The sequence below is a fragment of the Lipophrys pholis genome, assembly GCF_963383615.2.
Source record: "Lipophrys pholis genome assembly, chromosome: 1".
Lineage (NCBI taxonomy): Eukaryota > Metazoa > Chordata > Actinopteri > Blenniiformes > Blenniidae > Lipophrys > Lipophrys pholis.
The window spans coordinates 27,131,306-27,157,352 of record NC_137635.1 but is presented as its reverse complement, the minus strand read 5'-3'; the positions used below and the strand labels follow the sequence as shown (position 1 = coordinate 27,157,352).

Sequence of the window (26,047 nt, the reverse complement as noted above, 5' to 3'; positions counted from 1 at the left end):
GCTTTGGATGCCATAAAGCGCATACCAGTTGGGAAATACAAAATGGAGACGCCGGGCCGTTTTTTTTGGTGCAATAAATATATGTTTTCCCTAACATAATGAATAATCGGGATTTCAATATTGATCAAAATAATCGTGATTAACATTTTGGCCATAATCGTACATGGCTATAATAGTTATTAATCTCTGTGCTTCATTCAGAAACTGTGTATTGTTTTATTTTATCAGCCAAACCTTTATTCGTGGAACACACTCTTCTGGTACTCTGGTTTTCTCACACACTTCAAACCTGCTCATAGGGCCGTACATGCTTGCGTAGGTGTGTGCATGTCTGTGTGTGATTGTATGGGAGGATTGTTGTTTGTGGATGTAGAACAGGCCTCTACAGCCTCCCGCAGACGCTGATTTGCAGCGATTACACCTGACTCATGCTGAGTGTGTGTGTTTTACACACAACAAGTACAGATCGCATTGCATCATTTTCGCTCTCTCTCACACATCGTCTGTCTCTTTCTCTCCTTCTGTCTCACTCTTTTATTCGCACTGTCATGTCATCCCCACTGTCTCACACCTCTGTGTTGGTGCTCAGTCCATCACCCCAGCAGATTGTCCTGCTGCTGTTTGACCCTGCGAAGGTTTTAAACAGGCTGCAGCCTCTACAGATGAGTGTTTGCAGAGGGTAAAGTGTGAAGCTCTCAGGCAAAAACATTCTGTGCAACAAATGTTTCACTGGTGCTGAGTTCTAGAAACAAGTCCTAAATAGTGATATAAAGAGGGAGGTGGGCAGCTTTAAATAATTTTTAGCTCTGGCAAAGAAAAGCGAGAAAATATGGCGCTCTCTCTTCATGTTACCATTTAATAAGCCTCTCTTCCTGGTGCCTGTTGGTGTTTTGGATCAGAGAGGAGCTTCAGGCTCAATGCCACAACAGAGAGGCAGATTCATACAATGGAGTCCTTCCAAATGTCCTCCATCACTCATATACACACACATCCACAGTCCTTCACACTCCATCAAACAGTCACTCGCTTATTTATTCAGTCACTAATTATCTCGTATGCCCACTTACATAACCGCAGTTGCTTGAGTGAGTGTGGTGAGGAGAGACGTGTGAGGAGAACTGAGGATTTGAGAGAATTTCATGATGCAACTTCTGCTGAGCATCTGAAACGGCTTGAATTATTAGAGAATGTCTGAAGCCTGTGCTGAGGTTGTGTGTCACAGAGACAAAATGCACGCTACATCCCCCTTCATCAGCTGACCTGGGGCCTCATGTATAAAACACTGTGGAGGATCTATATTAGAAATGTACCTGCGCCCGAAAGCTGAAAATGCTGTCGGCCAAAAAATATTTGTATTTGTAAAACTGTGCGTAGAACCAGCACCACTGCAAAGCTCATTAAATAAATTTAATACTGTATATCACTTTACCAATATGTGTTAATAGACTATGGCTACTGTGAATATATGAAGTTATATATGTGCACACGTCCAAATGGAGTTCCGACTGAAATCATTGATTAATTTCAAAGAACAAAATTGTACACAGATATTAATCTTTTGAGCCACTTAAATATGCCCGTCACCAAAAGATTCAAGATTTTCTAAAGAGACACTTCTAAAGAGCCGACAGAGGCACGAAGAAACCACAACGCTGTAATGCTAAAGTCACTAAAAAGGATATCCAACTACAAAGACCCCCAACACTAAACCCTCAGTGGAGCAGCAACTGAGGCCCTGTTCACACGCCGTGTCACGTAACCACATTGTTTTTGGCCGGTCATCCACAGCGTTTTAGGAGCACAACGTTTTTTTTTTTTTAAACCGGTTCCAGAGTGGAGAAATGTGAAAATGCCACCTTGGCTTGGATGTGTGGATAGATATGATGTACATGTGCTGTTTGCTGAAAATGATGATGTCATCCCTCCACCTCTCATCCTGATAAACCCGTGACCCTCTTCTCAACGTCACTGAACAAATCAGTCAATAGAAAACTTTGCAACCAACAGTGTATTTTTGCACCCTTTCACATCACGCAGGCCTAAATGGTCACGCTTTATGAGTTGGATAACAGTGTATGCTAATTAATGGGGGGAGTAACACGACTTAATAGTTTAAAACAAGCTCCCATGTGACACTGTCTGATTTCATTAGTGCCACAGTGCACAACTGAACACAGACACACGTGATTCGCCATCTCCACTTTGTGGAAGTTAATCAGACGTAGTCACCAACAGAACTGCACACATGTTGGCTTCTTTTATTTGCTTTCTTCCCTGAAAGCATTTGAAAGCTCAAACATTCTAAATAACCTTGAGATTGAAACTAGATTACATTCACTAATAAACAAACAGGCTTCAGTTGTTGACATTTCCAGTGGTTGCAGCTGAACTTGGTGAACTGTCACCATGGCATCACTTTACCTCGGGCAAGCCCAGAGCGTGGGTGTGTGGGGCGGCCGGCTGGGTGTTGTTGCTGGAGTGCAAGTGAACATCAGCGTTCATCAGTGCTGGCCCCGCTGCGCCATCCTTAATGTGTCTAAAGCCATCTGGGATGTGAATGAATGCCCTGCATGCCTCTGACATCATGGAGTTTCCACTGCGGCGCTCGGCTCACCCCACAGATTACAGCTTTGATATTTCACACCGTTGGCTGTGGAGCAGGGCTTCCCCTCCTGACCATGCATGGACGCTGCACCGCCACTGTCTCTGTGGATCAGAGCGTCTTCCTAAAGGTCAAATGTCATGCTGTGTTTTACACTGAAGTCACGTCTGACTACATAGACCTATATATATAGTTTTATAGAAGTCTATGGTGCAGAGCCTGATACTCTGCTGAAGAATCGGTTGGTGTATGGTGAGTGCCGTAGTTCACAACACACTATCAAAGCAGAAGAGGAAGATCTTGTGCAATCTCTCTTTTGTGATCATCAAGTGTGTGGTTTGTCTGTCTATCTGTGAAGCTATCCTGTAAGGTGTGCCAGCCATAAACTGCAGCCCTTCAAACTGTTTGCCCTTCAGTTTGTTGCAGATATTTCATTGTGACAGAAATGGTGCTGTGTTGCTCCGTTTGATAATCCAGCCATGTATGGACAGCAGAGAAATGCAGGGTTATTCCAGAGGATTACCTCAGAGGTATCCTCTGCCGTGGTGGGTCTCCAAAGCTGTGAGATTTACCTGTGAAAGACTTTCCTGAGTGTCAAAAGCTTTGTCAGGTCAAACAGGCACATTGACACCATTGTTGGACAGAGTGTCTGTAAACCTGAGGGAAGGAGCCACGTCCATGTTTGGCCCACATTCCACTCCACACCAGCAGCTGTTGTACTTCTCATCTTATTTTGAAAACAGAATTCTTGTTTGTGTAGAATTTTCAGCATAAATGGACACAGAAACACAAACATGCCAGACACACACTTGAACTAACAAACAGTTTACACATGTCACAAACAGATGACTGATGTTCGCCTCATTGTTTGTTTTTTTCAGTTATGAGCCGGATGAAACTCTTTAAGACTGGGACTGAAATTTTCCATCACACACACACACACACACACACACACACACACACACACACACACACACACACACACACACACACACACACACACACACACACACACACACACACACACACACACACACACACACACACACACACACACACACACACACGCACACACAGGAGGTGATATGACACCTCTAACTTTAGTCTCCTTCTCTGCTGCTCTTAATCATTCAGTTAGGATGTGCTCTCTGGCTATCAGGAGTTTAAAGCTTCGTCCAGCTGGAGGAAATAAAAACAGAAGGCGCCAAGCTGACCCAGTCTGGCCTGCTATCCTCAATGAAACCTTTGCCACATAAACACACATTGTAAATGCATTCTGTTATCATACATGTAACCACACCCCTAACAACAATACAATCTCAAACCTCAACCTAAAGCCACTATACACTTTGAATTTCAGATGAAACCAGACGGACGACAGACAATTGTGGGAACATCTTTGATCATGACTTGAAATGTATGATCTCATGTCAGAAAGTGAGACGCGTTCACTGCTGATTGTCACGTCTTACAACCACAAAGAGCCAGAGATAATCTTTCAACACTTTCAGAAAGACAAAGACAACGTTTGTGGTGTGACTGTTGCTACAGGCTACAGCAGCTAACAGCCAATAGGAAGCAGCAAAAAATGACATCAACATCAGATTGTACCGTTGTTGTACCAACACATTAGTTTACACATTCCTAAAGAGATGAAATACGGTCCCTATTCTCAGTCTACCTCAAAGGTTTTTCTCTCCATGTTAATGCTACACCAGCATTGGTTTGATTGTTCTCCGCTCATTCCATTCATTTCCTGAAGGCACGCCATTATTGTAAATGAGCTACAGATTAGAGCGACATGTTGCAGTCCAGGTGAATGAAATCCATCTCACACAGTGGAGCAGGTAAGAAATCTGTAAGACTGCGGAAATCCCAGTCTGTGGGAGCTTTTATCTCACGAGGTTTATAAAACCAAGAATCTGATTTCAAAAATGCTTTCAAAGTTGTGAAGTTTGGTGCACTTCTTGGTTCAATTCCCATGTAGGAATTTCTCCCTGGGAATAATGAAGTACTTCTATTTTATTCTATCAACTCATTCTAACCTTATTTAAAGCTATTACTTGCTTAACCAATTTAATGTCACCTTAACTTGAGTCTGACCCAAAAATAAGTCTTTACACACAAAAGAATGGTTTTCCATTTTAAAGTGTCTTTGAGATAAAAGGAAAAAGAAAAAACTTAAAAGCGAAAATATTTTTAATCATTATCAGTAAACATTTTCATTATGAACACTTGCTTCCTTCAAACAGAACTAGTAAGGGTCCTCAGATTATTATTATTATTATTATATGGTTTTTTTTAAATTTGAGGGCCTAAACATACATAGTAAGCGGCACTTTCATTAAACCATCAAGAAAAATTGATCATTTGTGGGAATCATACATGTGACTGGCAAAATGGGTGAAGTGCGCCACCTGCAAACTTTCAAAAATTCAGGTTCTCGTTTGACCTAGAGCTACAAAAGCTGGCACACATACATACATAACACGCCAAGGCGCACAAAAAGTCTCTTACACTCACACTGAAAACTCAACAGGAAGTCCTCTATTTTGAAATGTACCATATAGTTCCCTATCGACGCAGTCTATTAGGAACATGAGTGGGGGCTCATTTCATTTCTGTTATGAGTGCATGTAGCCCTTTAACGGGTCCATATTATCAAGCTTTTCAACACGTTCACATCTCGTCTCGTTGGTCTAAAAACCTTTATTGCCCCAAATCCATCATTCCCTTGATTTTCCTCAATTTGAATCTTGGATCATTGGAGCTGCATTCAGAATCTGCTGTGTCTGTGTGAGCTGGACTGGCTCCGCCCACACATGCCCATCTCAGGAAGAGGAGGAAGTACTTCCTCTGGTGGTGCAATGTGCCAGAGCAGAGCTGCCTAATTGTGGGAGGAGTCAAAGTGAGGGCCTACCTTGATTGGGATTGGCTAAACCCCCGATGACACTATATAGGGTTTGATTTCTGATTGGCTGGTTGGAGCAACACACTTTTTAAAACCTGAAACCAGCCAGGGGGAGAGAGGACAGACTGTCTTCACTTCTGGGACGTCAGTCCAGGTATGGGGACGATTAGTACTGCTGGAAAACCTTTAGGAAGTGGATTTTGCATAAAAGGAGACCTTTAAGAAATGCAACAGTTGGAAGTGGAGTGAGCGAGTGCGAGACGAATGCTGCAGGGCAGGAGAGAGGACAGCAGTGGTTCTGCATATCGCCCGTCAAAACAAAAGCAGGGAAGAAACGTGTGGTCAAGTGAAAGTATGAAGCTGAACACAAGATATTTCTTGGAGAGTGGGAGAGTGATTTTTGTGTGTGTGTGTGTGTGTGTGTGTGTGTGTGTGTGTGTGTGTGTGTGTGTGTGTGTGTGTGTGTGTGTGTGTGTGTGTGTGTGTGTGTGTGTGTGTGTGTGTGTGTGTGTGTGTGTGTGTGTGTTGGCAGGCAGGCAGGCAGCTTTAATGAGTGAGTGCCTGTGTAAAGGTCAGAAGTCACGGGGGGCACCAGCTGATGTCATGGGCCCAAAACAAGAGTCGTGTCCTTGTTGACAGCCTTGTAACTATAATTGTTGTGAGAACCCTGAAGAATGATCCATCATGTGACAGCTCTTCCTGAGCGCCACGTCGATGGAAAAAGAAAATGCACACTGACACATAGCTATGTCTACAGGGAGAACCCTTTGGAAACAATCTGTGGCATGCTTGAGGATTAGATAAGGGGGGCAGATGGAACTCTCTCTGGACAGAACCAGAAGAGGCCATTCAATTCTGCTCTCGTTTATAGTTCCATTTTTAAATCTGAAAGACTTTTCACTCGCGTTTCCTCTTGTCAGTGCAGTGGATATGTTGTTTTTGGCTCAGGTAAAGCTGACTGAAGATATCTGAAATAACCGGGGTGTTTATGAGCATCGACACATCAGTTCATCAGTTCATATTTCAGCTGGCTATAAAGAAAGTGTTCGGCGGTTTGAGCGTGACAAGCACTGACTGCATGTGTTATCGGCTATCCAAGGTGACCACTTCAGAGTAGGATTTCCTGCTGTCATGTTTTTCCAGTCGCGGCCGTTTTTGGTTTCTCCCTCACGTCTCCTGATTTGTGTCTGCGTGTGAGAAGTAACAGCAGCTGTGATTGTTCAGCATGGAGTATCTGTCTGTGCTGCACGCAGACATTTCACAAAGGTATAAGTGGTGTTTATTGTGTGGCTGTTCACTGAATCAGTTTAGACACTCGTGCACATGAAGCGGTGGCAGGCTGGTAATTAGTGGAAGCAGTAAGGCGATAACAAGCGGCAGCCACACGTTTGCATCTGAGGTGTCAATACCAACGTGCTGCCGGAAGTCACAACCCCACCGTTCACGCTCCTCACCTCTTCTAGGCAGATACCTGATGTACAAATGTACTGGAAAAATGAAACAGGACTTTATTACATATTTTCACCTTCACTGAGACAGAAAAGCATATGTGCATTAAAAAAAAGTACGTTTCCCACAACTCCTCGTCCTCCACCTCCTCCTCTTCCTCTTTCCTATCTTCTATCTTCTCCACCCACTCCTTCTCCTCCTCCATCCACATGATCTGAGTCATCTGATCTAAAAGGTGAGATGCCACGTTCTGCAGATTATTTTCATCTTGTCTTGATACACGAGCAGCTCTGTTCACTTTTCTTCTGTCCTCTTTGTTCAGTTTCTTGGTTTCTTCCCAGAAGAAATCCTACTTTAAATGGGAAAAGTGGATCGAAAACATCATTATTTCATCAAGTCGCCTTTAGAATGACATGCAGCCCGAAGGTCATCAAAGCGAAGCACCATTATGAAATGTATAAAATAAGCTACAAACTGACATTGACAGCAATAAGTTCAAATAAGAAAAAATTGGAAAGTTTGACATTCAACCAAATGTTGAGTGCTGCATAAGCATGTGCAGCGTAAGATTAGAGTATGCATTTCACAGTCAACACAAGAAGTTCTGCTTCACAGAGAAAAACCAACAATTCCATGTGAGCAGGCAGAGGAGACGGTGGAAAGGACAAACTGGACTAACTAAACGAATCATTCTTTATTAGTCTTGGTCAAATTCCATTCACCATCTTATTTTCAGGGTGCGGAAGTGGAGCCGCATTACGGTGCTCCAGGGAGCCGATGGGGGTCAAAGATGATGCTCAAGGGGCCACGGTGTTGATCTGTCTGCAGTGGGGGTTGCAAACTTCCGATCCCAAGTCCGTCTTTCTAACCTCTTTTTTAATGCCTTTCCACCACTGCCCTCTAAGCCCCCTTCATCAGGAAGAAACCTGCAGAACCAGGCACCTTCCATGTGGAGTTTATGTGTTAAATATGTTTAGAAGAAAACATGATAATGTTCAAAGTTATTATTTATTAAAATGTTTATTAACACTTGTTTTGTCTCTGTTCCTTTAGGTTGTGGAAACAGCAGCCTGAGTGTTGACATGTACAGAGCCGGTTACCGTGCGATCACCAACATAGATTACTCCTCGGTGTGCATCAGCGCAATGAGTGCCAGGCACAGCGACTGTCCGGGGATGACCTGGCACCAGATGGACGTGCGCCAGCTCTCCTTTCCCAATGCCTCATTCGATGTCATCTTAGAAAAGGCCACGCTGGACGCCATCATGGTGGAGGAGAAATCCCCCTGGGAGGTGTCGCCCCAGACCGCCTGCTTCATGCATCAAACACTGACAGAGGTAATGTGAAAAAAAATGACTGCATCCTGGGATTAACTTTAAAAAACTGATATTAATCTGGCATTTATCTGCTTTTGACAACATGAGATGTTCAGCATGAATACGTTTGTATTTCTGAGTGTTTATAAAGTTTATACTTTCAGTGCATCTTTTATCAAAACCTCAGCTCAACACTCCGTATAAGAAAACCTTCTGAACTTAGGTTCAAATATTTTGAGATACTAATGTACTACAATAAGCTTCGGCTATGAAGAATAAAACAAAAAATGATTTAAATATTTTCTTTATGTGTACAAAATGTGAAGTATTGCATTTTACTATTATAGTTATCAATTGTTGTTTTGTATTAAAATGAGCAAAGTTTCAATAACCGACAGTGGTGACACTTCAACCTGTGACCCTCAGAAACTTATAACCTGATATATGAGAAACGCATCATCAGGGTCATCAGGAAGTTGTTTCTGTAAATAGTTAAACTAGAAAGTCTACCTCTTGGATGGAACATGTCATCCATCCATCCATCCATCCATCCATCCATCCATCCATCCATCCATCCATCCCAGAGACACAGACATCACAAATGCACTCATTCATAACTACAGCCAGTTTACCATTTCACTTATTGTACATCCTGGGGAAAACATGGCAAAAAAGGGAGAACACACAGTCGTTCAAGTCCAGATCTGAAAAAGAACATTCTTGAAGTGAGACAACAGTGGTCACCAACACTCCACCTTACCCTACTTTATTACGTTACAGATATTTATTTCATCCAGACTTAAGGAAACCTTTGTGCCCATCTCTGTTCTGATTGTTTCCAGTATTTGTGTACGTGTATGTTTGTGTAACAATGACACAATTTCACCATGTTTTTCTGTTTTACACAATTAATCTCATCTTTAGGGTATGGTATCATGTATGGTCTGGTTTCAGGACTCACATTTACCCTTTAATGTTGAGAATCACTGATTTAAACCGTGCTGATGAATCCAAGTACACAGGGTAGTATTCTTTTTTTGGCACTCCATTATGTTTTAAAGCCTTGTACTTGTAAAAGACTTGGTATACCAAGTTAAACCTGGGGCCAAGCTGCAGTGTCTGTCTCAGCTTCATTCACCGCTATAATACAGGGGCTGAGAGGTTTTTAATTTCCAATACTGGAAGGCTTCTTTTCATCCTGCTTGTCAGTAATATGCATACAGTAACAAAAAGAAAAACTATTTACTATAGCGTGGTTGAGTTTTACAGATCAGTCCTTTACTCATTGGAATCCTACCAGCCACGAGTGTCTCCTCACAATTATGATGATCTGAATTGTTGGCTACAGCCGTTTATCTGTAAATGACTTTCTGACAGTGAAATCAGGAACAGTTGCACTTTGCGTTTCCACTCCATCTCCACAGTCCATCAGTGGACTGAAAACATGCCAAGTGCCCTTCAGCTGCAGCTCCAACCGACACTGTGTCAATATCACAAGGACAATGTTTAGGCTATTAGCCATGCTTGACCTTGACATACAACGACAAGCGAACACCACCATTAACTGAAGTAGGTGACTTGTGATTTGTGAATGAGAGAGAATTACTGGCGCTGTACTTACGGACACATTTGAAGGACCACTGAATGAGTGATAGTTCAAAGTGTAGTTTGTAATTGCAGGTTTAGTAAACCCTCGGTACACTCGCAGAATAGATAATTAGAGTAGATGTGACTATGGAAAAGGTCAGAACATGTGAATTATTTCAATGGACGTTGGCACTAAGTACAAGTAAGGTGAATGCAGATTTATAAACACAGGCTTTTTCTGTTTTCTGCTTTGAAATTATGCCTGAAAATATCTTTTAAAATCAGTGAACACACCAAGGTCAGTGTACTGCTTTCTTCATGGGAGTGGTTGCTGCCTGTTGTATTCTGAAACAGTCTGGGACCCCATCAAGGAAGCGCCAGAGATCTCAAGTGGCTTGACTGCTCTGAGGGTGTTAGAAACAGAGCCCGTTTACATCTGAGTTAACATGTGTTTCGGGTGGTCACATCACATGTGGTGAGCCCTGATTCATACTGTTTACACTTGTCTGTATCATGCTTTTCGGGGGTAACTACTTGAGTTCTGATTGCATTACAACACGTGTGTCCAACCCCGGTCCGCCAGGGCCCCTCTCCTGCATGTTTTAGCTCTCTCCCTGCTACCTGAATCTACTGATGATGTCATCACCAAGATTGTGCAAAAGCCCAATAAGGAGCCCCTCATTGCAATCAGGTGTGTTGCAACTGGGAGAGAGTTAAAACATGTAGGACAGGGACCCTCGAGGACCGGGGTTGGACACCCCTGTATTACGACATCTACACCACTTCCGCTAAATGACCAGGTTGCGATATGAGTCACATAGTTTGCACTTGCCTCTTTACACTTGTCTTTAGAGCTCACCACATGTGATTAGATCACCGACAACACATGGTAATGCAAGGTGTAAACAGGCATTTAGAGTTATCCATGTCAAAGGAAACAATAGTACACTTTTTTTTTTAATCTCGAGTGTGACTTGGGTAACTGCAGTGCACTTCAATTCAATTCAATTCAATTCAATTCAATTCAATTCAATTCAATTCAACTTTGTTTGTATAGCACAAAATACAACACAGTAATTTCTAGGTGTTTTTAATGGGGAAACCCCAACGAATCCACATGAGCAAGCAGATTTATTTGCGACTGTGGAAAGGAAAAACTCCCTCTAACAGGAAGAAACCTTTGTAGAAACCAGAATCAGAGGTGGAGGCTTTCTGCTGGCCAGTAGGGGTGATGGGATGGAAGAGAGGAAAGGATAGGATAGACAGAGAGATAGATTGTGGGGAGTGGGTGGGGGGATACAAACCTTGATTTTGGTGAGGAGATGGAACCACACCCTGGTTCGGGTAGGGGGAGGTAGAGAGAGAGGTAGAGAGAGAGGGGGAATAGAAGAGAGGAAAGGATAGGACAGATAGATAGATTGGGGGAGGGATATACCCTGGTTCGGGTCGGGGGCAAGAAACAGACCCTGGTTCAGTTGTTGGAGGTAGAGAGGGGGGAGGAGGGGGCGCTGCTGCAGTGTTTTGAAACAGCCTTGAGTCCAGCCTTAAAAGTAGAGACTGTGATCTGGTTCCAGATCAGATTAGCCTGAAAGCTGAAAGCTCTGCCTCCATTCTACTTTTAGAAAAGCTAGGAACCTCCAGTAAGCCAGCACTCTGAGAACCAAGTGTTCTTCTGGGGAGATCTGGGACGAGCAGTTCTTTAAGATATGATGGAGCCTGGTTGTTAAGAGCTTTATAAGTTAAAAGAAAGATTTAAAATTCTATTCTAGATTTAACAGGGAGCCGATGAAGAGAGGTTAGTATTGGAGTGATGTGGTCTCTGATGTTGGTTCTTGTCAGGACTCTCGCTGCAGCATTTTGAGTCAATTAAAAACTTTTAAAGCAGTTATTCTTTCACCCTGATAATAGGGAGTTACAATAGTTACTCTGGAAGTAATAAATGAAGGGATTAGTTTTTCAACATCACTCTGAGCCAGCATATTCCTGGTTTAAAAAATATTACGGAGGTCAAAAAAGGCAGTCCTGCAGATTTGTTTAATGTGGGAGTTGAAGGATAAATCCTGGTCAAAAAGAACTCCCAGGTTCCTCACAGTGGCACTGGAGGACAAAGTAATACCATCTAGTGTTACGATATCTTTAGATAATTTCTCTCTCAGATGTTTTGAGCCAAATACAATCATTTCAGTTTTATCCGAGTTCAGGAGCAGGAAATTACGGCTCATACAAGCTTTTATGTCTTCAAAACAAGTTTTGAGTTTAGAAAGTTGGTTATTATCATCAGGCTTCATAGATAAATAGATTTGTGTGTCATCGGCATAACAACGGGAGTTAATGGAGTGTTTTTTAATAATATTCCCCTCAGGAAGCATGTATAAAATGAAAAGTATAGGACCTAAGACAGAACCCTGTGGAACTCCATGTTTAACTTCAGTCTGGACTGAAGAGTCATCGTGAACATGAACAAAGTGGAACCTGTCAGATAAATATGATCGGAACCAATTTAGTGCTGTACCTTTAAGCCCGATGGTGTGTTCTAGCTTATGTAATAGGATGTTATGATCAATAGTATCAAATGCAGCTCTGAGATCTAACAGGACCAGAACAGAGACCAGTCCTTTGTCTGAGGCTACGAGAAGATCATTAGTATCTTTGACCAGAGAGTCTTTGTGCTATGATGAATCTAAAACCTGACTGGAAAGACTCAAATAGGTCATTTTTGCTTAAATGGTTACATAGCTGACTTGCAATCACTTTTTCTAGGAAAGGTTGGATATTGGCCTGTAACTTGCTAAGACACCTGGTCAAGGTTGGCTTTTTTAAGAAGAGGTTTAACAACAGCAACCTTAAAGGCTTGTGGTACATAACCTGTTATTAGAGGTAGGTTGATCTGATCTATAATTCATGTACTAAAATTCATGTCTTCGGACTGTAAGAAGGAACCACAGTCCTATGTGTTCAAAGGGAGAACATGCAAACTTCAGTAGGAAGGACACCCTAATGTCAGAATGGAAGGTTCTTCTTGTGAGGCAGAAGTGCCCACTACGCCTCCATGTGGCCCTGAAGGACTTTTTGATCCTCCCAAATCAATTTGTTGGAACCCGGCCTTAAGCCCGCTGGTGCTCCACTCTCCACTCTCCACCTATACTTGGTTTTCTAAAAAAGTTCTCAAAGCAAGATACGTTTTCCCATTTATTTAACAAAGATAGCAAAGATAGCCAAATGCAGTGCGCTGGGAACTGGACGTGTCTCACGCAGGAGGACGAGCAGAGGGCCCAACTTTCCTTGTTTGACATTTTTCTTCTGGGTGGGGGCCACGCCCCATCAATAGGTTGGGCTTCAGCGTGATTGGTCAATTTTGTCATGGCGTCTGTTGCCAACCAAAATCAGACGTCCTTAATCAATGTGTGTCATGAAAGCTGTATGTGTGTATGTTGTTATCCGGAAAAGCTGAGTCCATCTCTTTTGCTCTGCCATCATACGTCAGGCTGATAGCAGAACAACTTTATCCTGGAATCAGAGTCAGACGGTACTGTTAGAATGAACTGTCAGATTGTCAGTATCTAAGCATACTCATAAACCGTGATCATAGTATTGCTAATGCAATATCCTTCAAATTCATATTTGAAAGCCTTGATTTATCTCCTCATTTGAAGCAAGCTGTGGTAGAGACTGAGGAGGCTGTGGGCCAAGTTTTTACGGACACAGCCTGACAAAGCACACAAACAAGCACAGAAACCAGACTACGTCCTGAGTGAATTCCTCCACCAGAAGGACGTATTACGGAAGGATCAGTGAGTGTGGATGCAGGACAGAAGGGAGGATTTGAGTCCCCCTTTAGAAGGAGTGAAGCAGAACTCACAAAGCTCTGGCTCACTCGTCATCACCTGCTTCCCCTCGCACCATCTCTTTTCTTCTCACTTCTGCTTGTCACCCTGTTTTGCCCTCATTCCAGCCTTGTTTCTCTCACCTGGTCTTGCTCAGTACTGCAGCGGTGTAGTGTGGTCGAGCTGCTGCTGCACTGTGATTGATGTGCATCTTTTTATGCAGGCAGATGTTGGCGTCTGTGTGTGTTTGTAATCACGCGGGAGTCGATGGTCCTTTGTGGTGATGTACATTTGATCTCTGGCTGTGTCTTGTTATTAGTGCAGCAGTCACAGTTCCTGTTGGTGTGTAAGTGTGTGTTATGCAGGAATGTGGGAGGAGGATTCAGAAGCTGTTTTCCTTTTTTCATACAGAAAAAATTCTCACGAAGTGGAAAAAATGGGACAGAGACATAGAAAGAGAATGTGGGAGGGAGGCAAGAAGGAAAGGAAGGAAGTGAGAAGGATGGTGCAGAAACAAGAAAATAGCCTAAGTGAGGAGAAAGGAGGAGATCCATGAACAATCTCCTGGTAAAGAGAGGAGAAACTGATGGCGGGGAAATGGGAGGGTGAAGAAATGGCATGACAGCAAAGGAGAAAGAGAGTGTGAGAAAAAGAGAAGAGGAGGGAAAGAAAGAGAATGAGATGGAAATCAAGACTGACAGAAAGCTAATGAGCAATGTGCCAGTGTGGGAGCAAAGGGAAGAAGGTAGCAAAGGAGGGAGGATGAGGAGAGCAGCACATGTTGGTCAAAAACTTGCTCAAACAATTTAACTGCACTGAGCTCAAAATAAAGACAAATACTTATCAAATTCCACAAATGATGACGTTTTAATACAAGCAGACTCTTAATCCATATTAATTCTCAGATAAACAAGTGAAAGGAAACTCCATTGCAGTCTGTAGAGGTGGCCTCAGAGTGACAGCAGTTTAAATCAGGTGATTTCTAAATGCTGTGTGAAAACAATGGCAGTGGACAGCGAGTGTAAGAAGAGAATCAGGGTTTTTTGTGGCTGTGCACACATTCAAACACAAACAAACTGTGAGTGTGCAGGCATCGGTGCATCCATGTATGAAATTTATTTCACAGCCTGACATGCTCTGTGAATCACTCCAGCTGTTGCTATGGAGACTCTTTCATTGGATATCATCTCAGACTAACACTCTTAATTGCTAATCTTAAGTTCTTTAAAAAAAAGGTAAAGATCACTTCTTGGGCTCATTTAAAGAGACATGTTGACCTGAATACATTGTGATTTTAATTATTTTAATATTATAGTAAGTAAGCAGAATGATACCGTTTGAAGAGAGACGTGGAAGCTTTCGTTTTTTCTGTCTTTGCTATGTAACCAAAGACTTTTTTTGGATCCTGTATGGAAGCAGTCAAGTGGAGAAAACGTCCATATGTTTACATGGATGTAACTTAAAAGTTGGACCTAGTTTACAAGTTTCGCCACACATTGTGACCTTGTAGATCGGCTATTTTCACCCAAAATTATAACAATGAAGGAATAAGGGTTTTTGACAAACAAGGTTTCCACCAAACAGCAAATACTTTCTGATCTACTAACAATTATTACACAGACAAAGCGGTAACACTAAAATCAATATTCATTACTCCAACAACAAAAACAATCAAGAACAAAAACATTTTTAATTTTGCAATTGTGGCTTTTTTTTCTGAGCATTTGCTAAAGTGCAATGAACACACACACCGGAAATATAAATCAATGGATGAGGAGCACATACGCTCAAGTTCATATGTGGCAGTACGCTGGAATTAAGTTTTCAATTTAATGCCATTAAAACTATCAGTAGGCTAAAATGTTTGTCTTTGGAAGAGGACTGTTAAAGTATTGGGATGTGGCTTCGTCATGTGAAGCTCAGAATGGAAAGTGAAACTGAACAGAAGGGTCAAGCCACCAGCCGATCGCAAAATAGTCTCTAAATGTCCACTACGAGCTAACAGGGCAGAAATACCTTTCCAAAACAGCTCTCAACTTTTAGATAATAAAGTTAGAAAAGAGGTTCACATATCAGTTGTGAGAGAATCACCAACAGCTGCAAGTGGTCATCAGTTAACATGATACCATATATCTCGTGACCATCCACACCATAACACTTGAACAGAAACCCCAAGGAGAACATGCAAACCAGCTGGTTTGACACGCAAATGTTTTTATGGTGAGACCATGGACCCACTGTTCCACCTGATCCAGAACACTTTCTCACCGAGAGATCAATCCAATCGAAGCATTTAAAACACCAATTGTACCATGCAAAAGTTACACGTCCGGTAATATCATCAGAAAGGTGTCTCTGAAACAAAAGCAAACATGCAGCCAGTATTTATTAAGAACTATCTTCATTGTAAAGCTGAACTGGGGGTGCTGGAGGTGATTATGTGCCCCCACAGAGCCTGTATCATAATCAAGTTTAAATCCACAGAAGATCTGATCTTAGTTCTCCAACATGTTGTAAAACAACCTCTTTGCACTTTCCATTAAAAACTGTAGGTTATACAGAAAAGTACTGCTCCTGCTCTGAAGTGAAATGAGGGTCACACCAAACAATGAAGGTTACTTTCCCAAAGTGCCCCAGAAGGAGCCCCCGTCTTCTGTGGCAGCAGTTACCAGCAGGGGACAGACGCAGCATCCACAGGCCCTGTTCCTTATCATGCCTCTTCTTCCTCCAACTGGACATGACAGACAACATTGCTGCACATTTTAAAATGCGTCAAAGCAGACTCTACCTGCTCAGTAGACTGCGGGGGCTTTCCTGAAGACCTTCTATAAACCTGTGGTGGCATCAGCCATTTTCTAGGAGGGGTAGGGATTTCTTACCTCATAACTGTGTCTGGAACTGTCAGAGTGGACGTCGCTGTCAGACCGGTAACTATGCACGTCATGGTTCTGAGTCAGAATCTCTGAGTAATGCCTTCTGCAGCTTCTGTTCTGTGTGTGGCCATCTTTACGCAGCTGGGGGACACAGTGGTTACATTTCTTGCGTCCCTGATGTCTTTTCACAGCAGTGACAGTGTTTTGGGGGAGAAAATCCGTGTGATACTACAGGATTTGAACTGGCAGGTTCAGGTGGTTTTGCAATGGTTTTGAAAGTGACAGCAGCTTCCCATACTGCTTGTGTGATCTTCTTAAGCTCATGCATGGATGGAATACCTTTAAGCGTCATGAGTGCGACGTGAACACGAATGGAAGGGTGAAGGTTAAGCAAGAACATGGATTTGAAATGTGGGGTCTCTTCTAAGCCTGGGGTGTTTCTATCCTGAAAATATGTGTGTCTCAAACATGGATAAAAATCCCTAGGTTTTCATGATGTGCATCTTTAATTTGGAGAGCTGCAAATATACCGCCAGGGTCGTCAACCGTAAAGGAAAATTCTTCTGTCCTTGCTTGGCGAAGCTGTGTGTAGTTGTCTTGCACACTGGGAGGTTGTGAGTGTGTAACCTTATAGACCGCTCTCGAGCTGGTTGTCTGCAAAAAGTGAATCCTTTCCCTGTCGCTTGCATGTGGCAGATCAACTAGGCGAATGTCTAACTCTCAAATAATCAATATGTTGATCTGAGCTGTCTGTATCAAATAACGGATTTATTTTGATTCTGTTGATCTATGGAGGCGGGTCTTTTTCCATCAGGTGATTTTTGAAACTTAAATGAAGCTAATTTGTGTATTTCTGAAGATGACAGATGATATGTGAGTGTAGCAAACTGCAGATGTGTTTGTTTGTGTGAGTCAATGTCTTTGAATATGCAAACCTTCTACTTTGAATATACGGCTCTGTGCGTTACTTTGCATGCACTCATTTGACTGTGTGTGTGTGTGTGTGTGTGTGTGTGTGTGTGTGTGTGTGTGTGTGTGTGTGTGTGTGTGTGTGTGTGTGTGTGTGTGTGTGTGTGTGTGTGTGTGTGTGTGTGTGAAGATACTGGCCTGGTGAGCCCCCTCCTCTCCAGCTCCTGCAGAGGGGAAATAGAGCAGTGGAGCACACGTGAGGAAGAGGGAGCGTGGATGATTGCAGTTCTGGTTGCGCATGTGTGAGCTTGGGATCAAATACAGGCTGCGAGTGCTCTTGTGCACACTTGCGAAGCATCTTTTCTGCATTTATTGGCTCAAGTGCATGTTTGGAGTTTGTGTTGCTTGTGCATGCATGCACCAATGAAGCAGTTCACCTGCCTTCATGTGCATGCGTGTCTGTACATGTGCATGTGGAAGCCTGAGTGTGTATGTGTGTCAGAGGATGGAGTGCTGAGCCGAGGCCCCCCCGGCTCTCCAGAGATTTTTACACAGCTCTGGAGTACTTGGCTGCATGTGCTCAGTCATACGTACGCTCACACTGGCAGATGGTCTACCCTGCACATACAATCCCACCACCAAACAGCCCTGGTTAAATATATTCATCCAGTGCTGTATTTAGTGCGTGTCACTGATATTTAATGTATGTCTGTGGGCAGCTCCAGCAAGTTTTTTTATCTTCAGGCTGCTTTGAAATATGAGTTTTTAAAGAAACTAATAATAATAATAACAATGACAACATTAACAATGCTAATAATTAGTAGTAGTAGTAGTAGTAGTAGTAGTATTATTACATCTTTAAAATAAAACATCAATATAAAAATTAAAGATGCAAGCTGTGTTGGACGGGTCCTCGCACAGCCACGTACATCAGAGCATGGGGCATGTTGAGGTTTGGTGCGATGGAAATGTGGACTTTTACATCTAAGTGCCAAAAATGTCCAAATCTGTGGCTCACACAGCACTGGACGAAGATGGAGCGCTATGGCCACGCCCCTTGAGATTATAGTTACATCGATGTTATTAACTCAGGCAACACTTTTTTTTTGTCACATCAATGAAAACTGTAATAAATACACCCAAGAACAATGTCAGTGGTGGTGGACAATGTTTTGAAATGTATTACAATAGAAATATTTATGGAAAAAGAACAATGTTATTGTAAATGGCACCAGATTCATTTAGATGTTTTTAGAGAATGGGTGGAGGAACAGCTCTCAAAAACAAATCAAAAAGTTGTGTTAGTTTCTGGTGACGTCAGTATTGATTTGCTCAAACCAAATAAACATCAAACGACAGAAGAACTCCTAAATACAATGTACAGTTATCATTTATTTCCCAAAATCACCACATCCAGCAGGATTACTACACATAGATTTACAAATAGTATAGATAAAATCAAAGTGAGTGGACTATTATTAAATGATATCCGTGGCCGTCTTCCAGTTATTACTATTTATAATGATGACCACAGAAATATTCAGATAGGCAATGTGCATCATTACAGACAAGTCAGACCTGAGGAATCCTTGAATAGAATAAACAAATGAATTGCAATCATATGACTTTGAAGCAATTTATTATGAAAAACATTTTCACATTGCTTATGATACATTTTTAAGAATATTCAAGTTATTATATGATAAACACTGTCCTATTATAAACTATATAGAGAAAGGAAAATATAAAGATAATCAATGGATGACAAAGGGGTTAAAAAAAATGCATGTTAAAAAGAAAAACACATTATACAGAGAATTTAAAAATATCGAACCAAAGAGGCAGAAAATAAATATAAGAAATATAAAAACACGTGTTCCTGCAATCACCCAAAAGATCTTTCATTACTGTTTGGACCACTTCTGATGCTTGATGTTGGAGCTTCAGATGGCGGCCAGAGGTGAGCATGGCCACTCTGGCTGATCTGCATACAGAACAATCTGTGATGTGTTGTCTCTTCTGGTAACTTTCTATCAGAACCAGTAATAGTGTCTGCAGCATAAAGAGCTACGGTCGCTTGTCAGTTGGATCGGCGCTCACGGGCCAGCTTTCTCTCCTCACGTGTATCGGTGAGCTTCAGCTGCCCATGAACCCGTTACTGGTTCACTGCTCCTCCTTTAAACACTGCAGACGGCAGACTTCCAATACCACAATAAAGCTGCAGTTTTGGAGTTGCTCTGACCAGAATTTGGCAGTCAAACTTGCACAAATCCTTCCACCTTTCTGCTTCCAACACGTCAACTCAAAGGATGAAAGGTTTTCTTGTTGCCTGATACGTCCCACCCACTAACACGTGTCACCATCAAGAGATAATCCCTGTTCTTTACTTCATCTGTCGGTGGTCTCAATGTTGTGGCTGATGTACAATTAACATAGTCAGAAAGACCTGTGCCATCAAGTAAACATGCAACTTGTGTACACACACACACACACACACACACACACACTCACTGAATGTCCTGCCCAGCTCTTCGTTTCCTTGACAACAGCTATCGACTACAGAGCACTGTTACTATGGAAACAAGAGATGCCTAAAGGAGGAGGATCATTAATTGGAATAGGAGAATATAGGAGTGGGGGATGATGCTGGAGGAGCCCCCTCGCTCAGCAGGGGTGTGGTCAGACCAGAGCAACCTGAAAATCCCACTCAGTCACACACTTTTTATTTTCAGTGTTTCACTTCTTACTTTAAGTCTTTAAACCGAACTGGTGCAAGAAAGAGGGAGGGGAGAGAGAATAACAACAACAACACACACACACGCACACACACACACACACACACACACACACACACACACACACACACACACACACACACACACACACACACACACACACACGCACACACACGCACACACACACAATCAGACTGTAACTATGATTCTCAGCTCACTATTACAGCTGAGTGTGCAGTGCGATCATGTTGTCAAGGTATTCGATAAGCAAATCATTTACACTGATTACAAATACTTCTGTAGATAATGTTTGGGGTTTTTGTGGCCCTGTGGCCAATAGGTATGAAATAATGTTGCAGTAATTGAAGTGAAATATACATTTTCATCACAATGACCTTCATCTTATTTCTTCTCACCGCTTCTAAAATACACACATTTGGTTTGTTTCATGAAGATGTTTTGCTTTGCTCGGAGCATCGAGGTTGGTACTGGTCTATAGTCGCAAAGGAGCCGCCGCCTCTCTCCCTCCTTGCTCATGTTGTGTTTTTCTTGGAGGGAAAATTTCATTTGGGCCAAAAATGTAGTTGTAAAGATCGAACTGACTGATCGACATGGTGCCTTGTAGGAAGCTTATTGTACCTATGTGATCACCGTAGTCCCGTGTTCATGATCCTTAACTGCCGTGTGGGGAGACGGGGGTTTGAAACCTGGTGGATATCTAGTCTTTGTTTTGTTTTTCAGCATCAATAGGCACGCTGTCTCTTTAAGAATGACAACAGTAAGCTCTGCTTTATAACTGTAGAACAGCTGTTTCAGGGCAGGTACGTTTGTGGGTTTGCTCTTGATTGAGGGAAGACGCGGCCGAGCCGGAGTCAGACTTTACTAGTCGTTTTCACATCAGGTCACCTCTTATACTGTTTATCCTGCTAAACCAGCACATACATCATTGTTATGTTGTATGTTGTTGTAAAAAGAGGTTTCTCGTGTATGTGTAAACATGAATGTGTAGATGTGCATTTTTATATATTAGATGTGTCAAATCCAAAAATATATTTTACCAACTCTGTTTAAAGGGTCCGGATCCCTACACTGTCCAGTTCAAACCTTCCACAGCAGTTCGGTGTGCAGGTGTGCAGGTGCTTGTGGCTGAGGCCGCTTTTCAACACCGACGCCACTGTGGAGGATAGGTATCTGAAGGACACTCTAAATTGTCCCAAGGCACTTTGTTTCCTGCAATGTCCAATTATCCATAAATCCAGAATCCTGTTTGAGAAGGAAAAACCTAAAACCTGGGAAAGTCAGGGAAATTCAGAAGCTAATACCTGGAGAGAAATTCATAATACTGGAAAAAGAAAAACACACTTATCTATGACTGCTGCTTTTAAAGCTGCCTCCACTGTTTTTGTTTGTGTTTTTTTGAGAAGATCTCTTATAACCGTCCCCACTTTCTTCTCCTCTGTATGCCGTCCTCTTAATCCTCACAAACTCCAGTTGTCCAGGGCCTGCTCGGATCCCCTCTCCTATATAACAACCTCCTTCCTTGGAATGTCGGGGATGCTGATTTGACCTTTTCTGACAAATGCTAAGTGCTAAGTCATAGCTGTGACCGCAAACAGCCAACAAGCTTGTAGGCGCATCACTGTAACGATTTAGTTGCTTATGTTTATGTGTTCAATATTGTTAATACAAATTGTGGATCACCAGAATTTGTGAATAGGACTGATTTACCTTTGCTAAACATGGCAAAAAGACTGATTGAAAAAGGCATTTCACATTATTTTGAGTTGTGATATTTAATTCATATTGTAGGAATATATTTGTGTTGTGGGACGAGATCAGGTCATTTATATTGAAGCTGAAGAGAATAACTTTTTTTCTAGCATACTACTGCCACACCCAGATTAAATTCCTGTTGAGTACATTTGAACCTGATCTCACATTTGCTTCTTGTTATTGAAAGAGGGACAAATTAATACTCAGTTACAAAAAAACACAGGAGACTCAGATCCTTTGATGTCTGCAGTGACATCCTGTGCATGTCCTATGCAGCAACAGTCTGTCTGCCTGCCTGCCTGCCTGTCTGTCTGTCTGTCTGCCTGTCTGTCTGTCTGTCTGTCTGTCTGTCTGCCTGCCTGCCTGCCTGTCTGTCTGTCTGTCTGCCTGTCTGTCTGTCTGTCTGTCTGTCTGTCTGTCTGCCTGCCTGCCTGCCTGCCTGTCTGTCTGTCTGTCTGTCTGTCTGTCTGTCTGTCTGTCTGCCTGCCTGCCTGCCTGTCTGTCTGTCTGTCTGTCTGTCTGTCTGTCTGTCTGTCTGTCTGTCTGTCTGCCTGCCTGCCTGCCTGTCTGTCTGTCTGTCTGTCTGTCTGTCTATCTGCCTGCCTGCCTGCCTGTCTGTCTGTCTGTCTGTCTGTCTGTCTGTCTGTCTGTCTGTCTGTCTGTCTGTCTGTCTGTCTGTCTGTCTGCCTGTCACGTTTGTTTGCAGTGTCTGGAAGTCACTGGGTAGGGTGCACTCCTCTCCTCTCTTTTGTTCTTTTGGACAATAGAAACACGTTTCTCACATTAAGACCTCTGAAAGTCACAGTTGGAAAAAGAGGGAGAAATTTTCTTTTGATTTATGTGTACGCATGTTTTTTTTTTCTTTTTACAAAAGTTAACTTTACAGTTGGGTGATTTATAAAAGTAGAATTCAATCTATTCACCTCACTGAAAGCTTCTGTGCTTTAATGTTTCAACATGTGGATGCACACACTTTACTCTTTGGCATCTGCACGTTGCGTACAGTGTTTGTCTCAGTGACAACTGTGGGTATCATGTTCTCTCATGCACATTAAAAGATCAGGAAGACAAGCAAACATGCAGGTTTATGTTGATGACAGTCCCATTAGTGAAGGCTGGATGCATAGAGAACATGTAGGAGGGGAATGCTCTTATCCATCCTACATTGCTGTGACATAACAAGTTAAGCCTCTGACCTTGGTGTTTTTCCTACATTGTTCAATCATCTGCAAATGTAAAGTCATTCCAGTCATCTTGTAGTTTTTTGGGTTTTTTTTTTGTTTTCTTTACCATTTTCACCATCAAATATTAGATTTTCTGAAACACTGCAGAAAAGCAATAGCTCTGAGGTTCACTTGGCTGTGGAAGTGTGTCATGCCAATTGTTGAAGAGCTCTGCAAGAGCTTCTAAAAGGTTGTGGATGTCTACAAGCCTGCAGAAGGTCTGAATTTGTCTACATCTAATCATTCCATTATGAGTAGAACTATGTGCAGATTGTGTGCATTCCTGGCTCAGTGAATTCTGTCCCAGAGCAGAAAGTTTAACAAGAACAAAATAAACTCACAGGGTCAACTGGAGCTCCTAAAAATGTCATTAGGTGTGTAACAAAATGCATATTCATAGCAAACCGTTCGGTACAGGCCTTTTCAGTTAGGAACAGAGGTGTACTGCAGCACAAAAATTATAGGACTACTACGAATGGCCAAAGTTCAGAATTGTTTTAGTTGTGAAACTTAAAAACTCTTAGCAACCACAGTTGCGGCTGGCCTTCTCTGGCCTTTCCAGTGGACCAGGGGTGTGACGGACCATTGGTCCCGCACCAGCAAATGAGTTTGTATGGATCGCGAATGGGATGGCTAATGCTAATGCTAACATCAACAACACAAAGCCAGAGCTGGAAGATGCTCTAGTGTCTTTGATATCATCAATTGAGGTCATTTTGGTTTTCCGGTGAAGCACAAAAATTGAGAAAAGCAGTTGCATCTGACAAAAGTCGCATGTCGACATTTTGAAGCGTCCTCAACTCTGCATGCAGCAAAACTTCAAACTTACACACATTTGAAAAGGCACAATCCAAGTCCCGCCAAGCAGTTCAGGACAGTGCCCGTATTCACGAAGCGTCTCAGAGTATCTCAGAGTATCTCAGACTATCTCAGAGTATCTCAGAGTATCTCAGAGTATCTCAGATCTCCTAGCTCAGCCAAAAAATTCCTAGCAAGGAATCTGAGCTTAAAAGTGAATGAGGAAGTTTCTAATTTCTAGTTTCTAGTGATTTACCACCAATGAGGGGCTGTGAAAGCGCCGTAGCGGTCAGACTGACACTCTGCTGACGGAGGGTGGGGAAAGACCCAGTCATCACCGCTGCTCTGCTGCAGCTCACCTGTAGCCAGGTATCGCAGTGTTGTGATCACCTTCATCTCAGCGTTATTGCGTTGCTTCGCTGTGGGGAAGAAGTAAGCTCCTCCATGATGAGGTCGACCACGAACGTTATTCCTCCACCATCGAGCCGGTAGGGTGTCATTAAATCATTGTCGTGAAACAAACAGAGAACATCTTTCTTTTCTCTTTGTCTTTCCTTCATCTTGGTCGGTTTAAGAAACTCTTAGACTTTTTAAAAGTCCTCCTCGCTCCTTCTAAGGCACACGTGTCGAACTCCAGGCCTCGAGGGCCACAGCCCTGCACGTTTTGCATGTCTCCCAGCTTCAACACAGCTGATTGCAATGAGCAGCTCGTTATCTGGCTTTGTGCTGAATGTGGTGATGAACCATCAGGACATTCAGGGGAGGGAGACATTGAAAACGTGCAGGGCTGCGGCCCTCGAGGCCTGGAGTTCGACACCCCTGTTCTAAGGGTTTTCCACCTTACGAGCTCTCTGAGGGCTTAAGATGCTTTGTGAATTACTTTTATCTTAGTAAGGAAAAATTCTAAGAAAAATCTTAGAATTTGAGGAATTTAAGATTCATTTTAAGAGTGACATCACTAAGAGCAACTTTTAGCCTTGGGGTGCTTTGTGAATACGGGCACTGGCTTTCTGCACACAATGTGGACAAGTTCATCTTTTTGAAAATGGACATGAAAGTTGAATGAAACTGTGTAAGCCACACCTAAACACACCAAGCTGGAATTGGTAATACGTCTTTCATTTATTTGAAAATACATATTTTTTATTTTTTATATTTTTTGCTGAGCTTGGTTGTTTGCAGCAGTACCTTCTTTTTATACTGGAAAAGTCATCTAAAAATCCCACACATCTTAACTAGTAGTGAGTAGCTGTGGACATTTACTGACTGCACATGACCTTGAGCGTTTGGAAGTGCCGAACAAGTGATGCATAGTTGTACCTGCAGAAGAAGCTGTGTTTGTTTGCATATTGAGTCGTTGGCCTGTGTTTCTGTACAGGATGTGTTTGCAGGGGCTTTTCCACCAGAAAGAACCAGGTACTAGTTCGGAGGCAGTTCTTTGTCTTTCCACCGCCAAAGCCCCGGCCTACCAGGGGTCAAACGGGTGCTAAGCCGGCCCCACATTGTTGCTGGGCCAGAGCGGGGCCAGAGCAGAGCCTGAGCGGGACCAGAGTGGGGCCAGGCGGGAGCCAGAGTGGGGCCAGAGTGGAGCCAGAGCAGAGCCTGAGCGGGGCCAGAGTGGAGCCTGAGCGGGGCCAGAGTGGAGCCTGAGCAGAGCCTGAGCTGGGCCAGAGTAGGGCCAGAGTGGAGCCTGAGCGGGGCCAGAGCGGAGCCAGAGTGGAGCCAGAGCGGGGCCAGGTGGGAGCCAGAGTGGGGCCAGAGTAGGGCCAGAGTGGAGCCTGAGCGGGGCCAGAGCGGAGCCAGAGTGGAGCCAGAGCGGGGCCAGGTGGGAGCCAGAGAGGGGCCAGGCGGGAGCCAGAGCGGGGCCAGAGTGGAGCCTGAGCGGGGCCAGAGCCAAGCCTCTGCGGGGCCAGAGCGGGGCCAGAGCGGGGCCAGAGCGGGAGCCAGAGCGGAGCCTGAGCGGGGCCAGGGCGGAGCCTGAGCAGGGCCAGAGTGGGGCCAGGCGGGAGCCAGAACGGAGCCAGAGTGGAGCGGAGCCAGAGCAGAC

The 26,047-nt window shown here is 43.2% G+C and overlaps 1 protein-coding gene across 1 annotated transcript in view; it reads left to right on the top strand.

Moving 5' to 3' along the window:
• The window catches only part of ece2a (endothelin converting enzyme 2a), a 115,385-nt gene that overhangs the window by 54,035 nt on the left and 35,303 nt on the right, over positions 1 to 26,047 (top strand). The window contains exon 3 of the mRNA XM_080460010.1: positions 8,016 to 8,299. Within this exon, the coding sequence (XP_080316136.1) occupies positions 8,016 to 8,299 (284 nt within the window). The remainder of the gene's footprint in view (positions 1 to 8,015; positions 8,300 to 26,047) is intronic.